The sequence below is a fragment of the Phascolarctos cinereus genome, unplaced genomic scaffold (genome assembly GCF_003287225.1).
Source record: "Phascolarctos cinereus isolate Bilbo 61053 unplaced genomic scaffold, phaCin_HiC Scaffold_7;HRSCAF=346, whole genome shotgun sequence".
Classification (NCBI taxonomy): domain Eukaryota; kingdom Metazoa; phylum Chordata; class Mammalia; order Diprotodontia; family Phascolarctidae; genus Phascolarctos; species Phascolarctos cinereus.
The window spans coordinates 71,200,908-71,217,473 of NW_027556180.1; the positions used below are offsets into that span (position 1 = coordinate 71,200,908).

A 16,566-nucleotide genomic window follows, 5' to 3' on the forward strand; every position below is an offset into this window, starting at 1 on the left:
CCCACCAAGAAACAAAAAGTGAATAGAAGATATGCATTTAACGTTGAACTTAAGAGCCAATAGGTAAATAATCTACTAGTTATAAAGTTTTGGCTTTTCTTAGAGTCTTTGCTCCCATATTCCACAAATAGTGCCTGGTTCATTACCTCAACTTTTTTACTTTCTCAGGTGAGACCCAGTCACATGAGGCATGAAGGAGACCTGCTCAAAACTGCTTTGTCACAAGGAGCTTTAGGAGATAAGAAGCCTTTATTCCCTCAGCTTCTTCATAATATCTGGATTTGTCAACTCTCCCCATCCCTCATTGTATTGTTCAACTATCAGAATCACTCCGAATGATTCAAGAAAATAGCCTGGCCTTCCTCTATGCAAACTGTATATTAGTCACTCACTGCCACCAGATCTCTTCTCTTGATCAGGTTGTTTAAATATGGTTATCACTTGGTTTTTAGGACACTGGACTTAGAACCAGAAAGATGAATTTCAAATCTCACCTCAGACGCTAACTGTCCTCTGAACATAGTGTGGTTGAATTCTTTCCCTATGTACCATGCATGTTGCCTAGTAGAGATCTGTAGGTTTGTGGGTCCATATTATAATTTCACATAGGGAGCCTAGCAAATTGTAATGATCCCAAATAGAGAAGGACCCCAGGCCATGAATTCATATCTTCAAATAATGCTTTAATATATTTCAGGATGGGTAAAAATCTCTGCCATGGTGACAAGCATTTAATAAATTCTTGCTTACTCAATAACCTTAAAAAACCAAAATAGTAGACCTGAAGAAGAAGATTTTCTCAATTACATTCAACAATGTGTTAAAATTCAAGCTAGAGATTTCAGGCTTAACTCTGACTTTACAGGCTCAGGAGACATAATACCAGTTCAATTAGTAGAAAAGGAATTGTGCCCAAAGCCAGTACTGGGCAATACTTTCTGTGTTATGCCTCTCCTAGAGCAGATGATAAAGGAAGGTAAGAAAATGCAAGACAAGTCATACTGGCCTGTCAAGGGTCCCACCTAATTCCTTATGACGCGTCCTATGCAGGTGACACGTTCTTGAAGGTGTGGATAGGCAGTTAATTTCATGTAGAGTAGGAGGTGTGCTTTGCTTTTTTTTTTATTAACAGTGAGAACATTATCTGAATGATATTCATTCTCTTTGGAGCCTAACATAATGCAACACACAGCAACTGAATACTATTCTTGAATAAGCAAAAGCTACTTAGGCCTCTGATTTTGCCTCTCTTTCTGGAAGCAGAGTCCATCAAGAATTTCTGTTGGATGAAAATTCAGTGTAAGAAGAGGATACACCCAGAAGAACAGTGCTGTGGATTTCTGTCTTGTCCCCTTCCCACCAAAGCTATGCCTTGAAGAGGGTTCAATCCTGCTGGACACTGCAAGTTGGACAGTGAATCCATTTTATATTTCACTTTCCAAAAGTGGTGGAAAAGAAAGGATTGTCTCATTTGGTTGTTTGAAAGATGGCTTCACATTTCCATCAACTACGGATTCTGATCTGGAAAAATTGGCTAGGTGTCAAAAGACAGCCGGTGAGTAAAAGTTGGGGTGTTTCTTTCAAGGCAGTCACAAAACCTATTGCTATCAGGAGGTCAAAAGAAAGAATGTGTGAGGAGTACTCTAAGGAGAATAGCCAAGTTCTTTAGAATTCATTCTTTGTAGTCAGTAGGACAAGTCTAAACATGGAAAGGAAAAAAAAAGCTTGGCTTTCCATAGACTCAAAGAATCAGCCAATGTATTATCTCAGCAAAAGAAAACATTATTCATTTTATTACTATTTATTATGGTGTTATCTAGAGACCAGGTTAAACCCAGTATGTAGAGCTAGGGATGGTTTCCAGTTTCAGGCCAAAAGGCTTTTGAATATTTTCTTTACAAATTTAGTTAGAAACAGGATGAAATTGATGAGTCTTACACTTCTTCCCTCCAAAGGTGCTAATTGAAAAGAACACATTTGAAAACAAAAGGAGAATAATATTCAGTAGACAGTTGATAGGTCCGAGGAAAAATGAGGGGGGAATATAGGCAAATTAAAGCCAAAACTTTCACAATAGGATATTTGAGGACTCTGAGAACCAAAAAACAAACAAACAAAAAAACATTCTATGGAAGTGGCAAGTAAAAAATCAAAATGGTCTTGCTGAGTTGTTACCATAGTTTTGTCTGCCTCATGATGTTCATTGCAAAATCCTTTTCTGTTCTTATGCTGATGTTTACTTTTCAAATTATAGGGTAGGCTATTAGATTCTCACCAGATAGTATCCCTGGAGATTGGGAGTGGAAATGGCTTATGCTTATTACATGTCACAGATTCAGAAGAGTATTTGAAAACTTGAGAAATTCAAACTGGGTATTCTGTGTGTTTTGGTAAAATACAATAATTTTCAACTTTTATTGAAAAACTAAAATAATAGCTGAATTGTTTACAGATTATGAAAAACCAGCATTTATATGTATCCCTTATTTATTTCTAGGCTTTTTTTTTTATGGTGGCCAACACATTACATAGGTACTGGAACATAAATATTAAGTATGCCAAGAGAAGGATGTAACTGTCCACTTGACTTTCTGAACATGGTTGAGTAGAAGTGGCTAATTAGAAGATTGGTGGCTTCTTTGCAATGGAATGAGCACCAAAGAATAATTCCTCCTGTTTGTCAGGTGGCAGATACTATGGAGAAGTTGGCACAGTTATTTAAGAGCAAACTTTTACTCTTCAAAGGGGTTGTGATAAGCGTTATTCAGAATATGTTTGGAGGGAGGTTTGCATGAAATAAAGGTCTTAGAGTAAAGATGAAACACTTAGCCAGGGTCCTTCTTTAGTCCAATGCCAAAGTCTATTAATGGTGGACAGCGCCATTAATAAACAGTATTACTCACTGGTAAGAAAAACTCTTAAAGAAGAGTTTCTCCTGGTTACTGTGTTTTTTGACATTTTAATAACAATATCCCTCTTTATCTGGGAAGCTGTAGTAATCTTTCTATATTCTAGGACTAACATTTATTTAGGCAGAGTAGATTGCTGCCTGCCTGATGTGGTTTCAGCAGTGACCCAAAGGGTGAAAGGAGTGGAGTCATGGGTGAATGGGAGGAGAGATTGGATTTGGAAACAGATGTATGCAATGAGGTTCAGTGGAGAGGTGCGAGGTCTTAGAAAGAGATAAAGTTCATAGTGCTGCCTCCGAATAACTTCCTTACTAATCTACCATTTTGCCTAAAATGACCACCCTTGAAGCAGCTCCTGAAAGTGTTGTCTTCAGAAAGTTTTGGAAAACCCACTCTTATTACTTGGGAAAGAAAAATACATTCATCTCAGTAATTCATTAACTTGAATTAGTTTATGTGATGGAGTGAGTGTCACATGGAAAGAGCAGGGTTTTAAGAGAATGTGACTGGTTTTGATGACTAGGAGAAGACAAGAAAAGGCACAAAACAAGAGGTACTACCAGAGAAGAAAAGACCTGGGTAAGTCATATCAGGGAAGGTCCCTGTTGAGATAGGAGGCAGCAGTAGAGAATTAGGTACTTGGAGGAGGGGGTAATAATACCTTTCAGAGGAAGGATCCTGAAAGGAGATATACTTTATGTTTGAAATTTGAAAATTTAAAATTTGAAAATTAAGGTAAACTGAGAGACAGTGGCCTGATCATGATCAGTTTATTAGGCTGGCAGTAATCAATAAATTGGGTCAGTGGCCTCTTTCAATGACCAAGGCCTTCCCCAATGTCATGGTCCTCTTTGAGAATGAAGGACCAATGACAACCCTGTGAGTAGTGGTTGCTGTACCACTGGGGATCCAGCTGGAACTGGTCAGTTGGGCAACACAGCTTTTTTCTTTTCTTTCCCTTTGGAAACTTCCTAAGGTATCTTGGGGTTTACAGGCTAGATTTCTTTCTTAAAGAACATGCCTTAAACTCAAATCACTTTGGCTTTCACTGATTGGCCAACAATAGGTCCCAGACCAAACCCCACTTGGTTATTGTTTGGGCCCTGATTGACTCAGAGTGAATGTAAATAGAAATTGTTCCTGTTTTGACCCAAAACCCAGAGGGTCTTCCCCTGCCAGTTTGATTTTTTTTTTTTTTGGACTAAGTTGAAGAGGCCATTCTTTGCCTCTTTTTTTTCCCCGCCTAGCCTTAATCACTGAATGGGCTTTGCCTCAGACAAACTGAAATCTGGGAAACACCTTAGCCCAGGTCTTCTACTGCATCTGGGGCCATCTCCAGTCATTTTGATGTGTATCTGGCTGCCGGACCTAGATGGCTCTAAAGGACAAAGTGAGGCTGGTGACTTTGCATAGGTCTTTCTCACTTAAATCCATTTCACCTGCATGTCATGGCATCACCTCCCTGATGTCATGGTCCCTTCAAGAATGAAGGACAAACAATGACAACAACTGCAGTGTAGGACTCACCAGGCTTAATACAGTACAGAATTGTATAGGTAGGAGGAAGATAATGTGATTAGTTACAGAATAGAAAGCATCATGGGAGTAGGTATATGATTGGCTATATCAAAGAAAGTGGGCTAGCACACCTGTGTAGGACTAGTGACCACCCCTTTCTGACAATTAAGAAATGTTAATTGTTTTATGGGACCCATCAGCATCTTTCAGGCCTTGTTAGAAGACCTGAGTTACCTGATTCCCCAGTGCCTAGAAGGATTTGCAAAGATGAGCAAGGATGGGCAGTATATCATTTAAAAAAGTTAACTTGTAACTTCTAACTAAATAATAAAGTTAACTTGTAACTTTAACTCAAAGGAAAATCTGCATCACTGAGCTTAACTCAGGAAGGAGAAATGTGGCTTGAGCAATTAGACAAGATAGGGCAGTAATACAGAATGGGCAGCTAGGTGGTGTAGGAGACAGATTACTGGGCCTAGAGTCAGGAAGACTCACCTTTTTGAATTCAAATCTGACCTCAGAAACTAGCTATGTGACTCTAGGCAAATCATTTAACCCTGTTTGCCTCAGTTTCCTCACTTGTAAAATGAACTGGAGAAGGAAATGGCAAACCACTGTAGTATCTCTGCCAAGAAAAACCCAAATGGGGTCACAAAGAATTGGACACGACTGAAAAACAAACAAATAAAAAATAACTGAATACAGAATAGGGTCAATTACAGAATAGAATCAATTGTTAAATGATACAGAATAATTTTAATTTCCTTACTTTATCTACATCATGGTCTTATTCTTCATCTTGGAGGACAAAGGGTTCCACCATTTTGGTGACATATTTATATCTGCTAGATTAGTTGTAGGGGGCTGTTTTGTCAAGGAGGGGATTCTTTACCTATTATCCAGTCAACAACCTGGTACAGTGGTCTTTCCATTGATTCTAGAATCAGAAGAAATGAATTTAAAGCCATTTACTGACTCTTACTAGCTTTCGATCTTAGGCAAATCATTGAACCTCACTAGATCTCAAAGTCCTCATCTGTAGAATGAGGACATTGGACTAAAGATGACCTCTCAGTTTCCTTCTATTTCTATGTCTTTGATCTTGTATCTCCATTTCCTCCCCCTTCCTCCTGCCCCAAAGACCATAATTTGGTTCTTCTGCGTCAAATTCTCTCCTTATTCTTAACACACTTTGGGTTTGTACTGAAGGAGCAACAGGACTCAAATATAGAAAAGCCTTTTAAAAGTTCTCTTCTGGAGCCTGGAATAGAATTTAGCCCCGTGGAGGCAAAAGGGGATTATGAAATTGATTTTCCTCTTCTCTCATATCAGTTATGTCAGGTATGGTTGCCCTAGTGGCTTATAAATCTCCTTTTTTTTTTTGTATTTGATATCGGAGGATATCAGAAGTTCTTCTAGAGCAGCGGTGTCAAACACAAATAGAAAAGGGGTCACTCAACTGTACATAAGGATCCCTTCAGGCTGCACATTAACTTAGAAAACCATGTATGTTTTATTGTATTTTTATTCATTTTCTTAAATATTTCCCAGTTACAATCTAATATAGTTTGGGCCACACTCGGGACTGTTGTGGGCTACCTTGTGTTCTTGGGCCGTGTACTTGAAACCTTTTTTCTAAATCTCTGATCAGAGGTATAACAGACAATATTGTAATTGCAATTGTCTACTATCCCCATATGTGAGCACATAGTGATCCTTGGGAATCAACCAGAAAGCCACAGAAAAGCCCTCAGCTGGAAGACCAAGTAAGCAAAACTCTTGCTAGTCTTGTAAGCTGTCAAATCCTGTGTGTGGAAGAACATGGCAAGAAAGTTGGAGGCCATGTCATAGGATTGACTAATCAACAAGTATCTTATTAAGCACCTGCTGTATGCCCGGCACTAGGATTGATGCTGGACCCTCTGGGTCTGAGTGAGTCCAGTGGTTGAAGAAGACAGAGAGAATCAAGATTAAAGTAGGTGAATTTGATTGGGAAAAAAAAGATATTGGGTAATACCACTGAGCTCCATTTCAGGGCAAGGATTCTCCATTTTTCTGCCAGTTGTCATGACTGACAGCCAACAGACAAGCTACTTTACCTCCCTTGGCTCAGTTTCTCCACTTGAAAGATTAGCTCATTGGATGACATGCCCTCTAAGGAGGTTTATACTGAAATGCTCTACTGCTGTCAGAAGTCATCTATCTTTTTGGATATGGCGAGCCAAGAGCAATAACTGTTTTTGTGTTTTGGCTCAACTCAGTATCTGGCATAATAGTGAGCACTCAATCAGTGTTTGTTGATAAAATGATTGAAAGGAAGGGAAAAGTTTCATAAGGAAGCTACAAAGATAAAATTAGAGATATTGGAGAAGGAAGGGAAATGGAGAGGTAAAATTTGGTCTTGGGGAAAGTGGAGACAACTGGAAAAACTGAAAATAGTGAAAGGGAAGTGTGTAAAGAAATGTAGAATAAACAAAAGTCTCAGTACTGCTCTCAGGCTTTATAAGCAATCAGGCAAACATGTTAAAACAAAATAAGCGTAATCCCCGGGGAGGTTACTCCAAACTGAATATCAGGGCGCTAATTTTTAGCATCGAGGCAATGATGAAATCGGGCTGTAGCTGACAACAAAGAGCTATACATACCCTTGCTTCATTATTGTGGCACCAACTTGGAGTGATGTCCTACAGGCGTTATTTACAGGTAAATAAACTGAGGCTTAGTGAAGTTGTGATTTCTCCAGTCACATTGACAGAAAATGTCAGTAGGGATTTGAATCAGGGCTTTCTTGACTCCAGATTCAATACTTTTCCCACTATATAGTTATTAATTTTATCTTAAAGCAAGCAAAAGCACCCTCTTATTTTTCAGAGAAGAAAGCTAGGGGGAAACACAAAATATAGGAATAGGAAGTACAAGGGGGAGGACAACGAGGGAAAAAGGAGAAAAAGAACCCAACTATTAAGAGAGAGAAAAAAAATCATTCTTTCATTCAAGCTCCTTGAGGAAGGAGACTATATTGTCATTGCTCTGGTATCCCTAATCCCTAGCTTGGCACCCAGCATGTGGTGGGAACTTAATTTGCGCTAATTAAATTGAATCAATTTTATCCATTCAACCAACAATTATGAAGCACAAATTATTTTTTGAGATAGTTACTGCTAGGGTCTAAACAAATAGGCTAAAATTTTAAAGCAAAGAAGCAAAACTAAACATAATAAAAATACCTCAGCAAATTAAAGATGATTAGGGCACCCAGGGGCAGCTAGGTGGTGCTGTGAATAGAGCACTGGACTTGGAATCAGGAAGACCTGAGTTCAAATGTGCCTTCAGAAAACTTACTAGTTGTGTGACCGTGAAAAATCACTTCAGCTCTCTCTGTCTCAGTTTCCTCATCTGTAAAATGTAGTTAATAGTAGCACCTACCTCTCATGATTGTGGGAGCATAAAATGAGATCATATTTGTAAAGCACTTTGCAAACTTTAAAGTGCTATATTAACACTAGCTACTATTATTATTATAAAGGAAGTTCATTTACAATAGAGGTCTATACTGGAGTAGAACAGTAAAAAAGGATAATAGACAGTTGTATAGATTGTCAAGTAGAAGCTCTGTGTTTGGCTTTGACTGGTGACATTACTAGCTCAGGTGTATATAATGTTTACAATTTAACAAAGTAATTTCCTCACAATGACTTCAATGATTTAGACAAATCAAGTGTTACTATCTCCATTTTACAAAAAAATAGGAATCAGAGAAGTTTGATGATTTCCCCTTATTCATACAACTAAGGGAAAGAAGCAGGCCATCTGACTTGGCTCAGGGCTCCCTCCACTATACCACTCCATTAGTGGAAAGATTTGGCAGGATCATAAGGGCACAAAGTTTGGAGAAATATTTACCTCCCCATCCTTCTTGACCAGATGACTTCTTCCTCTTGTGTTAGTCATCAAAGGTGTACTTTTACCTGTTGGAAAGGCTACAAAGATTACAGTCTGCTAAGAATAATTATAAGGCCAATTCATAATTTTATATCACCATTTACTCAAAAATGCTGGTAAAAATGCATTAAACATCAGCAATATGCTAGATGGTTTATAATATCAGCTAGGCACAGCCCCCATCTAGTTGGGATTAATAGCCAGGCAGAACAACAATAATAGAGTAGAAATACATTCCAGGAGGAGGTGGGTAGCAATAAGGAGGCTCATTTAATGAGGTACTTATTAAAAACAGGAAACAGTCACGGAGATGGCAGAGTTTGCAAGCTGAAAGACAGCAGGAGTGAGGCACAAGGTAATCATACTTAAAGAAAAATGTTCTTTACAAGGTATACCAGGGATTCAAATCTTGGTTAGAAACTCTATCCAGTTCTCAACCCCTGTCCTTAGGATAAGCAATTTCCTTTAATTATTTATCCTTTAGTATAATTTAGAAAGTCCTTCAATAAAGTCCTAGTCTGAGACTTCATTGTGACAGAGAGGGAACCCTGGGTTCTCAAAGGTTATGTCCAAGGACCTCAAACTCTATCATAGTACTACCAAAATGGAAACACTTTTTATATTTAATTAATTTATTTTAGCTTTCAACAATCACTTCCACAAGCTTTTCATTTTTAATTTTCTCCCCCTCCCTTCTCACCTCCCTCCCCAAGATGGCATACAAGCTGGTATAGGCTCTACATATACATTCCTATTAAACATATTTTCACATTAGTCATGTTGTAAAGAAGAATTAGGACCAATAGGAGGAACCACAAGAAAGAAGAAACAAAACAAAACAGAAGAAAAAAAAAAGAGCGATTAGTATGCTTCAATCTGCATTCAAACTCCATCGTTCTTTCTCTGGATGTGGATAGCATTTTCCATCATGAGGTCTTAGATCCTTGCATTTCTGAGAAAGGCTAAGTCTATCAAAGTTAGTCATCACACAGTATGACTGTTTGTGTGCAATGTTCTCTAGGTTCTGCTCACTTCACTCAGCATCAGTCCATACAAGTCTTTCTCGGTTTTTCTGAAGTCTGCTTGCTCATCATTTCTTACAGAACAATAGTATTCCATTACATTGATATACCACAACTTGTTCATCCATTCCCCAATTGACGGGCAGCCCCTCAATTTGATGGAGGCACTTTGAATGTAGGTCTGGAGGAGGAAGAAGAATCTGTCGTGAGTATTAGTCTAACTAAGCTCAGGGAGGTTGTACAACAGTTGGTGGGTATTTTTGGCCATAGTGACTCAGGAAGACCACTTCTTAAGGCGCAGAGAAATTGTGATCTGCAATGGTAAATGGAGTGTCCCCATTGATGAAACTGAAAACACTGAACTAATTTACTGGATACTTCATGTCTTGAGGTAGTGCCTGACCCTCTGAGTCTGAGTGAGTCCCTTAAGTACTTAGAATAAATCATTTTGCTATTTGCATTTTTGTTACACAGATTATCTACAACATAAGAGTACCCTGATGCTTTGAAATCTTTCTGAATTTCTTCCTTGCTTTATATTATACTCTTTGATAGCTAAAAATTTCCCCTGCCTTTTCCTTTAATCTTGGTGATCAATTGGAAAGTTAGGTGGCCTAGTCCCAGGTTGTTACTGCTGGTTGATGCAGGCCTAAACCACAGATGAGTCAAAATGAATTAGGGTCTCTACACATAGAAAGCCTCTCTTTCCTTGTACCGACTAGAGGCCTCTACTTCCTTAGCTCCACCTCACTCAGTCCATTAGCACTTTTTAATTACCACTCAAATTTAAATCTACTCCTATGATGACAAGAAAAAAAAAAGGATGTTAGATGGTTAGGAAGTGTCTGCCAGTTGAAGGGTAAATTATTTAAGTATTTGGTAGAGAAATTTGATGACCTCATATAGATCCAAGTAAAGCATATAACTTATAGCAGCTTAAAATTCTAGCTACTATTTTTTTTAGTTGGTCATTGTGATTGGTAGAGAAACTCATAGAAAAAAAAAACAAACTTTAGGTAGTAACAATAGTGTAATTTCAACAGTGCCTTTTTTTTTTGGTTAAGCAATGGGGTTAAATGACTTGCCCAGGGTCATACAGGTAGTAAGTGTCAAGTATCTGAAGCTGAATTTGAACTCAGGTCCTCCTGATTCCAGAGCCAGCATTCTATCCATTGTACCACCTAGCTGTCAATAGTGCTTTAAGATTAAAAAAAAAAAAGCACTTTACATGTGTTATCTCATTTGATTTTCAAAACAACCCTCAGAGGTAGGTGCTATTATTATCCCCATTTTACAGGTAAAGTAACTGAGTCTGAGAGAGACTCAGAGTTACACAGCTAGTAAGTGTCTGAGGTGAGCTTTGAACTGAGGCCTTTTTGATTACAAGTCTAATGACAGTCTTACACGCTGTACAACCTAGCTACCACCAATACTGGGATGGTGCTGAGAGCATTGGTCCTAGGAGTTGAGACTTAGTTTCCCACATTATTATGGACTAGTCGCTCAACCTCTATGGGTCTCAATTTCCTCATCTGTAAAATTTTTGAAAGCAATATTATTGTTATTGAGGATAAATTGGAAGCATTTATTTATTGGGAGAAAACTGTGTTAAGTGCACATAATTTAAAAGTGGACTTGCTTTGTATTTTAAAATCATTGTTTGCTAAGATATATGTTGCGTGATAAAATGAAGTTTTAAAACATTTTTTTTTAAAATGCAAAGGGGAAAAATGAGGGGATTAAGCCAGATAATCTCTGGACTGCATTTCAACCGAAAAAGCCTTCATGATCTCACTTTTTATAATGTAAAGCTTACTTTACATAAATTTTGAAGCATCTTGTTTTCATCTGACAGTAGTATCACACACACACACACACACACACACACACACACACACACACACACACACTTGCCTCTTAACATGATTTTGCTCAGAGTAAACAAGGGTTGGGAAAGAAGGAACAAAGGATGTATTTTCTATGGGAAGTTTTGAAAATTTTTCCCAGAGTATAAATCAAAAATATTGCTTATCAATTAGAAGAAGGAAAAAACTAAAGTTTGGTGAAGGACCACTTATTGAATTTTAGGCTGAATTAATGAAAGTGGGATAGTGGAGGATAAAGGGCTGGCCTCAAAGCTAGGAAAACCTAGATTTAAGTACAAGTCTAACACACACTGGGTTATTGGGCAAGTCAGTCACCTAAGTTCTCAGTGTTCCAGACTATAAGTCTGGACATTGTAGATGATAAATTACTGAGAAGGTGCCAGTCTGCATTGATGGAGGGAGTTTCCTCATCTGGGAGTTCCCTATACCAATGAAATTACAGGTTCAGTCCCTATCCCTCTTAATGAAAGTATTAGTTTACAGACCAAGGGAGGTTACGTTGTATCCTGGGCTGACCAGAGCATGTCTACAAAATTGTATTCAATTCTGGGTACCATAATTAAGAGAGATGTTGGTGAATAAACTCCCTGGGAAGTAAAGGAATGTGATATGATATAGTGAGGAGTCCAGAAATTGTCACATAAAGGTCAAGGAATTGAGGGTGTCTAGGCTGAAGAAGAGAAGACAGGGAGACTATGGGAGTTTTCAATAATAGAATGGGGGATCTTGTTGAGTAGTAGACTTCTTATTACTGGAAGGGTTACTTCAGAAATTTTGAAGGGAGAAGTTAAATAACATTATACTTGAATGAATCATTATATAATATTATAATATATGATAATGAATGTTATACTTGAATGAATAAATTAAATGAAATACTCGTAGAAAGAGATCAAGCAGAGTCTGTATGCACTGGGGTAGAGTTCAGGTTAGTTCATATATAAGAACCACCAGAATTCCAAAATGTTATTCTTTTATGGAGGTGTAAGATGTATAAACCTTTTCTTTTTAGTAGAGTTGGGGAAAGGTATACATTTTGGAATTCATAACTGTTAATTGAAATGTGTGTTAAAATTGTATCGTGTTCTGGTCCCGCTGATCACTCAGTCACCCCCACCCCACCCCGTACTTCTAGTCAGTAAAGTAAGTTTATAGATAGCCAGTATAAAGGCCCAATAGCAGGAAATAAGATTGCAAAGGGGAACCTGGAAGTCACATACTTTAAAGTTTAAAAGGATCAAAATCATACAGTTCTAAAGGAACAAAGGAGCAAAATTTACAAATTGTGTTGTATATTAAGTGAAATTCACATCCTGGTAGCATGTGTTGAATCAACAGAAGCCCTCTAGGTGTTTCTGTCAGTGATGTGTAAATCTCAGACAAGTTCCAGACATTCATAATAAGAACAACAGAATGCCAAAAAGTGCTGGTAATTTTGAGATGATGTGGTCATATTAACTTCAAAATTTTACTGAAAACCTCGAGATGATATGGACATGTTAATAAACTAACCAAAAAAATCCTATCAAAATGAGACCTCAAATTCCTACCTGCCCCTAGCCCCCACCCCAAGCCCTCTTCCATCTATCTACATTGGGTCCATGCTGCCCAACATTCCTGACTCTAATCCATGATTGTGAGTGATACTCTGCCCCTCTCCTTCCCCACTCTTTTCCTCACACTGCCTTCTTTGCCATCCCATCTCCTGTCCCCACTCCATGTGCCTCTGTATCCCTTTCACTGCTTATCTCTGTACTTTCTGTGTTTTTTTTTCTGCCCTCAAACCTTCTGTGCCTAATTAAAATGGTTGCGCCTCAGTTCTGCTAGTTGTGGTTACTGGGAACAGTAAGTAGCCAAAGAACCAGTGTACATCCTATCATTTCATAATTTCACAAATTATCAGTTCAAAATGTACTAGTCAGCACTAAAAGAAAATTTCCATTTCTTAGATATCCAGGATAAAATGAGGGCAGAGGTCACAAGGATTATTTAAGTATACAAATAATAGCCCTGTTTCATTTTGTAACTTTTTGGAAGTTTCTAACAAACTTGACTGATTAGATTGAATTCTCTTTCTATTTCCCCTTTCAAACTCCCATCTACCCCCAATCTCAACTCTATTTGCCCGTAGTACAAGAGCTAAGGCTATTGCTGAAGTGGTGAGTACAAAATGGTACTCAGTCACATGAGAGCTGGAACCCAGTGATAGCTGAAATGGTGGGTTTAGGTATTTACAGGAGAAAATGTCAGTAGAAAGAACACCTTTTGGGAGGCAGTACAGTAGATAGGAAGATGACTCACTCTATCTAGAGTCTAAAACTGGGTTCAAATCTGGGCTCTGGAACTATTGGCTGTGTGATGTATAAATAACTTCCCCTTTCTGGGCATCAGTTTCCTCACCTATAAAATGAAGAGGGTTGATTAAATTATTTCTAAGTTTCCTTCCAGGGCTAAGTCTATGATTCTATCAGCCTAAGTCACAGAATTCTCTCTGATCCTTTCCAAAGTTCTAGGTTAGAACAGGAATTCTAAGGCTGGCTTAAAAATCCCAAACTCACAGAGCCACTGGGCTGCACATAGGAATCCCTGTGGACCACATATTGACCTTGATTCAAAATATCATGTTATCTATGTTTTATTGTATTGTTAAATATTTCCTAATTATATTTTAATCTGGTTTGGACTGCTTTCAGGAGTGCTATGGACTGCATGGGTGTTTTTGACATCTCTACACTACAGGCTTAAACTTGACCCAGTTACCAAATTATTGACCTGTGGCTTTATTGACCTAAAGCTTATCACAATGCCTGGCACATTAGAAAGTGCTTAATAAATGTTTATTGACTGTCTGACTGACTGTTCATTGAAATGAATCCAGTCAAACTTTATTTTCACATTGTGGAACCTACCCTGAGTAGAGTGTTCTGGATGATGCCTTAGTGCATCCAAGTGATTGTGTATGTCCCTAGCTTCTCCTCTTACAAATATTTCCCCATATTTTATTGTTCCTTCATTTTCAAGAAGCGTAGTAACTTTTGAAATGGGACAGGAGGGAACTGAACCCTGGAGAAATAAAAAAGATGCAATAGACACTTTTCATGAAGCATAACAAAATTGTTCACATGTTCCCTGAAGTTAGATGCCAAGGGGCTGTGGGTTTGGAAAGCCAAATAGGAAGTCCCTCGGGGTAATGCAGGAGAATTAGTTTTAGTTCAATTATAACATTAATTAACTATTTCCTCCAGATATTCTGAAGTAACCCTGATTTCAAAAAGTTTAATACCTAAGCCTTTACTTTATAAAAATACATTGCCCAAATTCACAACTCATAGATTTAATATTTGAGTGCCTACAGGGTTCTTGGTACCACATAGATCTCCAGGTTGTTTATGATCCAGGTCAGCTCGCTTTGGGAACAATGCTGCTTCTAGGAAAACATTAATTTTTTTATTTCTCAACTTCACATTTAAAGTTACAGCCTTCACATTTGCAAGATCGTTATGTAGAGAAGGCTGTATATTTATTACATACAACATATTCAAGTATGAACAAGTCCATCTAACCTAAGGGAAATCTCTGGATCATGGGTTTCTTTATGAGATTTCTGGTGGTTCTTGACATTAACATAGTCCAAAATAAATTAAGGCAGTTTAATCATGTAAGTTTAGATTCAAGATCACATCTAAAACTAATTTAAAATTTATGAAAAATGACCAGATCAACAACCTGAGCCAGCTAAAATGGTGGCCTAATTGGTATGTCCTATAAAGTTTGGGTCCTGTTTGTAACTAGAACAGTGTTTTCGTTGCTACTTGTCTTATCTGAATTACTTTGTTCATTCTCAAGACCTTATGAGGTTATCATTGCTTGGAAAATGTTATTAAGAGAGTTGCCTGAGGACAGTGAGAAGTTTAATGAATTGTCCATCATCACACAGCTAGTCTGTGTCAAAGGTAGGACTTAAATCCAGGTTAAAAGAACTCCAAGATCAGCCCCAAATCCATTATATGTGCTCCCTCTCTGAGATTCATTAAAGTGAGGCCATTGAAACTGTTTAAATAAAAGAAGATGCCATATGTAATAGAAAACTGGAAAACTTCCAAACACACACAAAGTAAAAGAGCTTAAATGTTTCAATGTTAAAGGAATGACTGTATGTTGAGAATCCTTGCGGGATAAATATAGATTTCTTAGTGAAATGGGAAGTAGACAAGAATGAATGAATGGTTGGATGAAGCATTTATTAAGCATCTACTATGTGAAAAGAACTCTACTAAGTGCTGGGGATACAAATAGAAGAATAAGGCACAGTACCTGCTCGCAAAAATCTCATGTTCCAATGAAGTGATAACACGTACGGAAGGTTTCAGCTGCTGATCAGATGGAAAGGTTTTATGTGCACACAAAATAAAAATGTACAAAAACAAAACAAAGTTTTCATGCATATGAAGGTTTAAGTAGACAAATAATATCCCCATTTCCTTTTATAATTGATTGGAAGTTTGCTAACAAACTTGATTGATAAGACTGAATTCTCTATTTCCTCTTTTTGACTCCCATCTACCCCCAATCCTGACTCTACTTGCCTCTACTTACTTTATGTATATGAAGGGTACAGTGGCAAAGCAGTTGATAATGTGTTTTCTTTAATGTCATTTCCACTGATAAAATCATATCTGCTTTTGATGTTGAAACATTTGATGTTGGACTGGAAGCTCTGATATTCCAAAGACTCTTGGGCAATGGAGGTCAAAATGGTATTATACCTTATTTTTATTTCAGTACTTAATAACTGAGCATTTATTAAGTACCTATAATACACTGGCAGCTAGGTGGCACAATGAATAGAGTGCCAGGCCTGAAGTCAGGAAGACTCATCTTCATGAATTCAAATCTGGCCTTATACACTTACTATTGGCGTGACCCTGGTCAAGTCACTTAACCCTGTTTGCCTCAGTTCCTCACTTGTAAAATGAATTGGAGAAGGAAATGGCAAACCACTCTAGTATCTTTGCTAAGAAAACTTCAAATGGGGTCATGAAGAGTCAGACACAACAGAAATGATTGAAAAGGAACGATAATGCATTGGACACAGTGTTAGACACTTGAGATAAAAGTACGAAAAAATGAACAGTCCCTGCTCTAAAGAACCTTCCATTTCATGTTTTTTCAAGGTTGCTTTCCTAGTTACATCATATTTGAACTCTTCGATAGTATTCACCTCTGACCCTAATTCAGAGCATAACTTTGGTCAAATGAATTAGAATCATAGAATGTTATATCTGCAAT

General features: G+C 37.8%; 1 protein-coding gene across 1 annotated transcript in view; it reads left to right on the top strand.

Annotated features, from left to right (window-relative positions):
- Positions 1–1,486: 1,486 nt before the first annotated feature.
- Positions 1,487–16,566, top strand: part of ABCA12 (ATP binding cassette subfamily A member 12) — a 240,178-nt gene continuing 225,098 nt past the window's right edge. The window contains exon 1 of the mRNA XM_021002700.2: positions 1,487–1,555. Coding sequence (XP_020858359.1) covers positions 1,487–1,555 — 69 coding nt within the window. The remainder of the gene's footprint in view (positions 1,556–16,566) is intronic.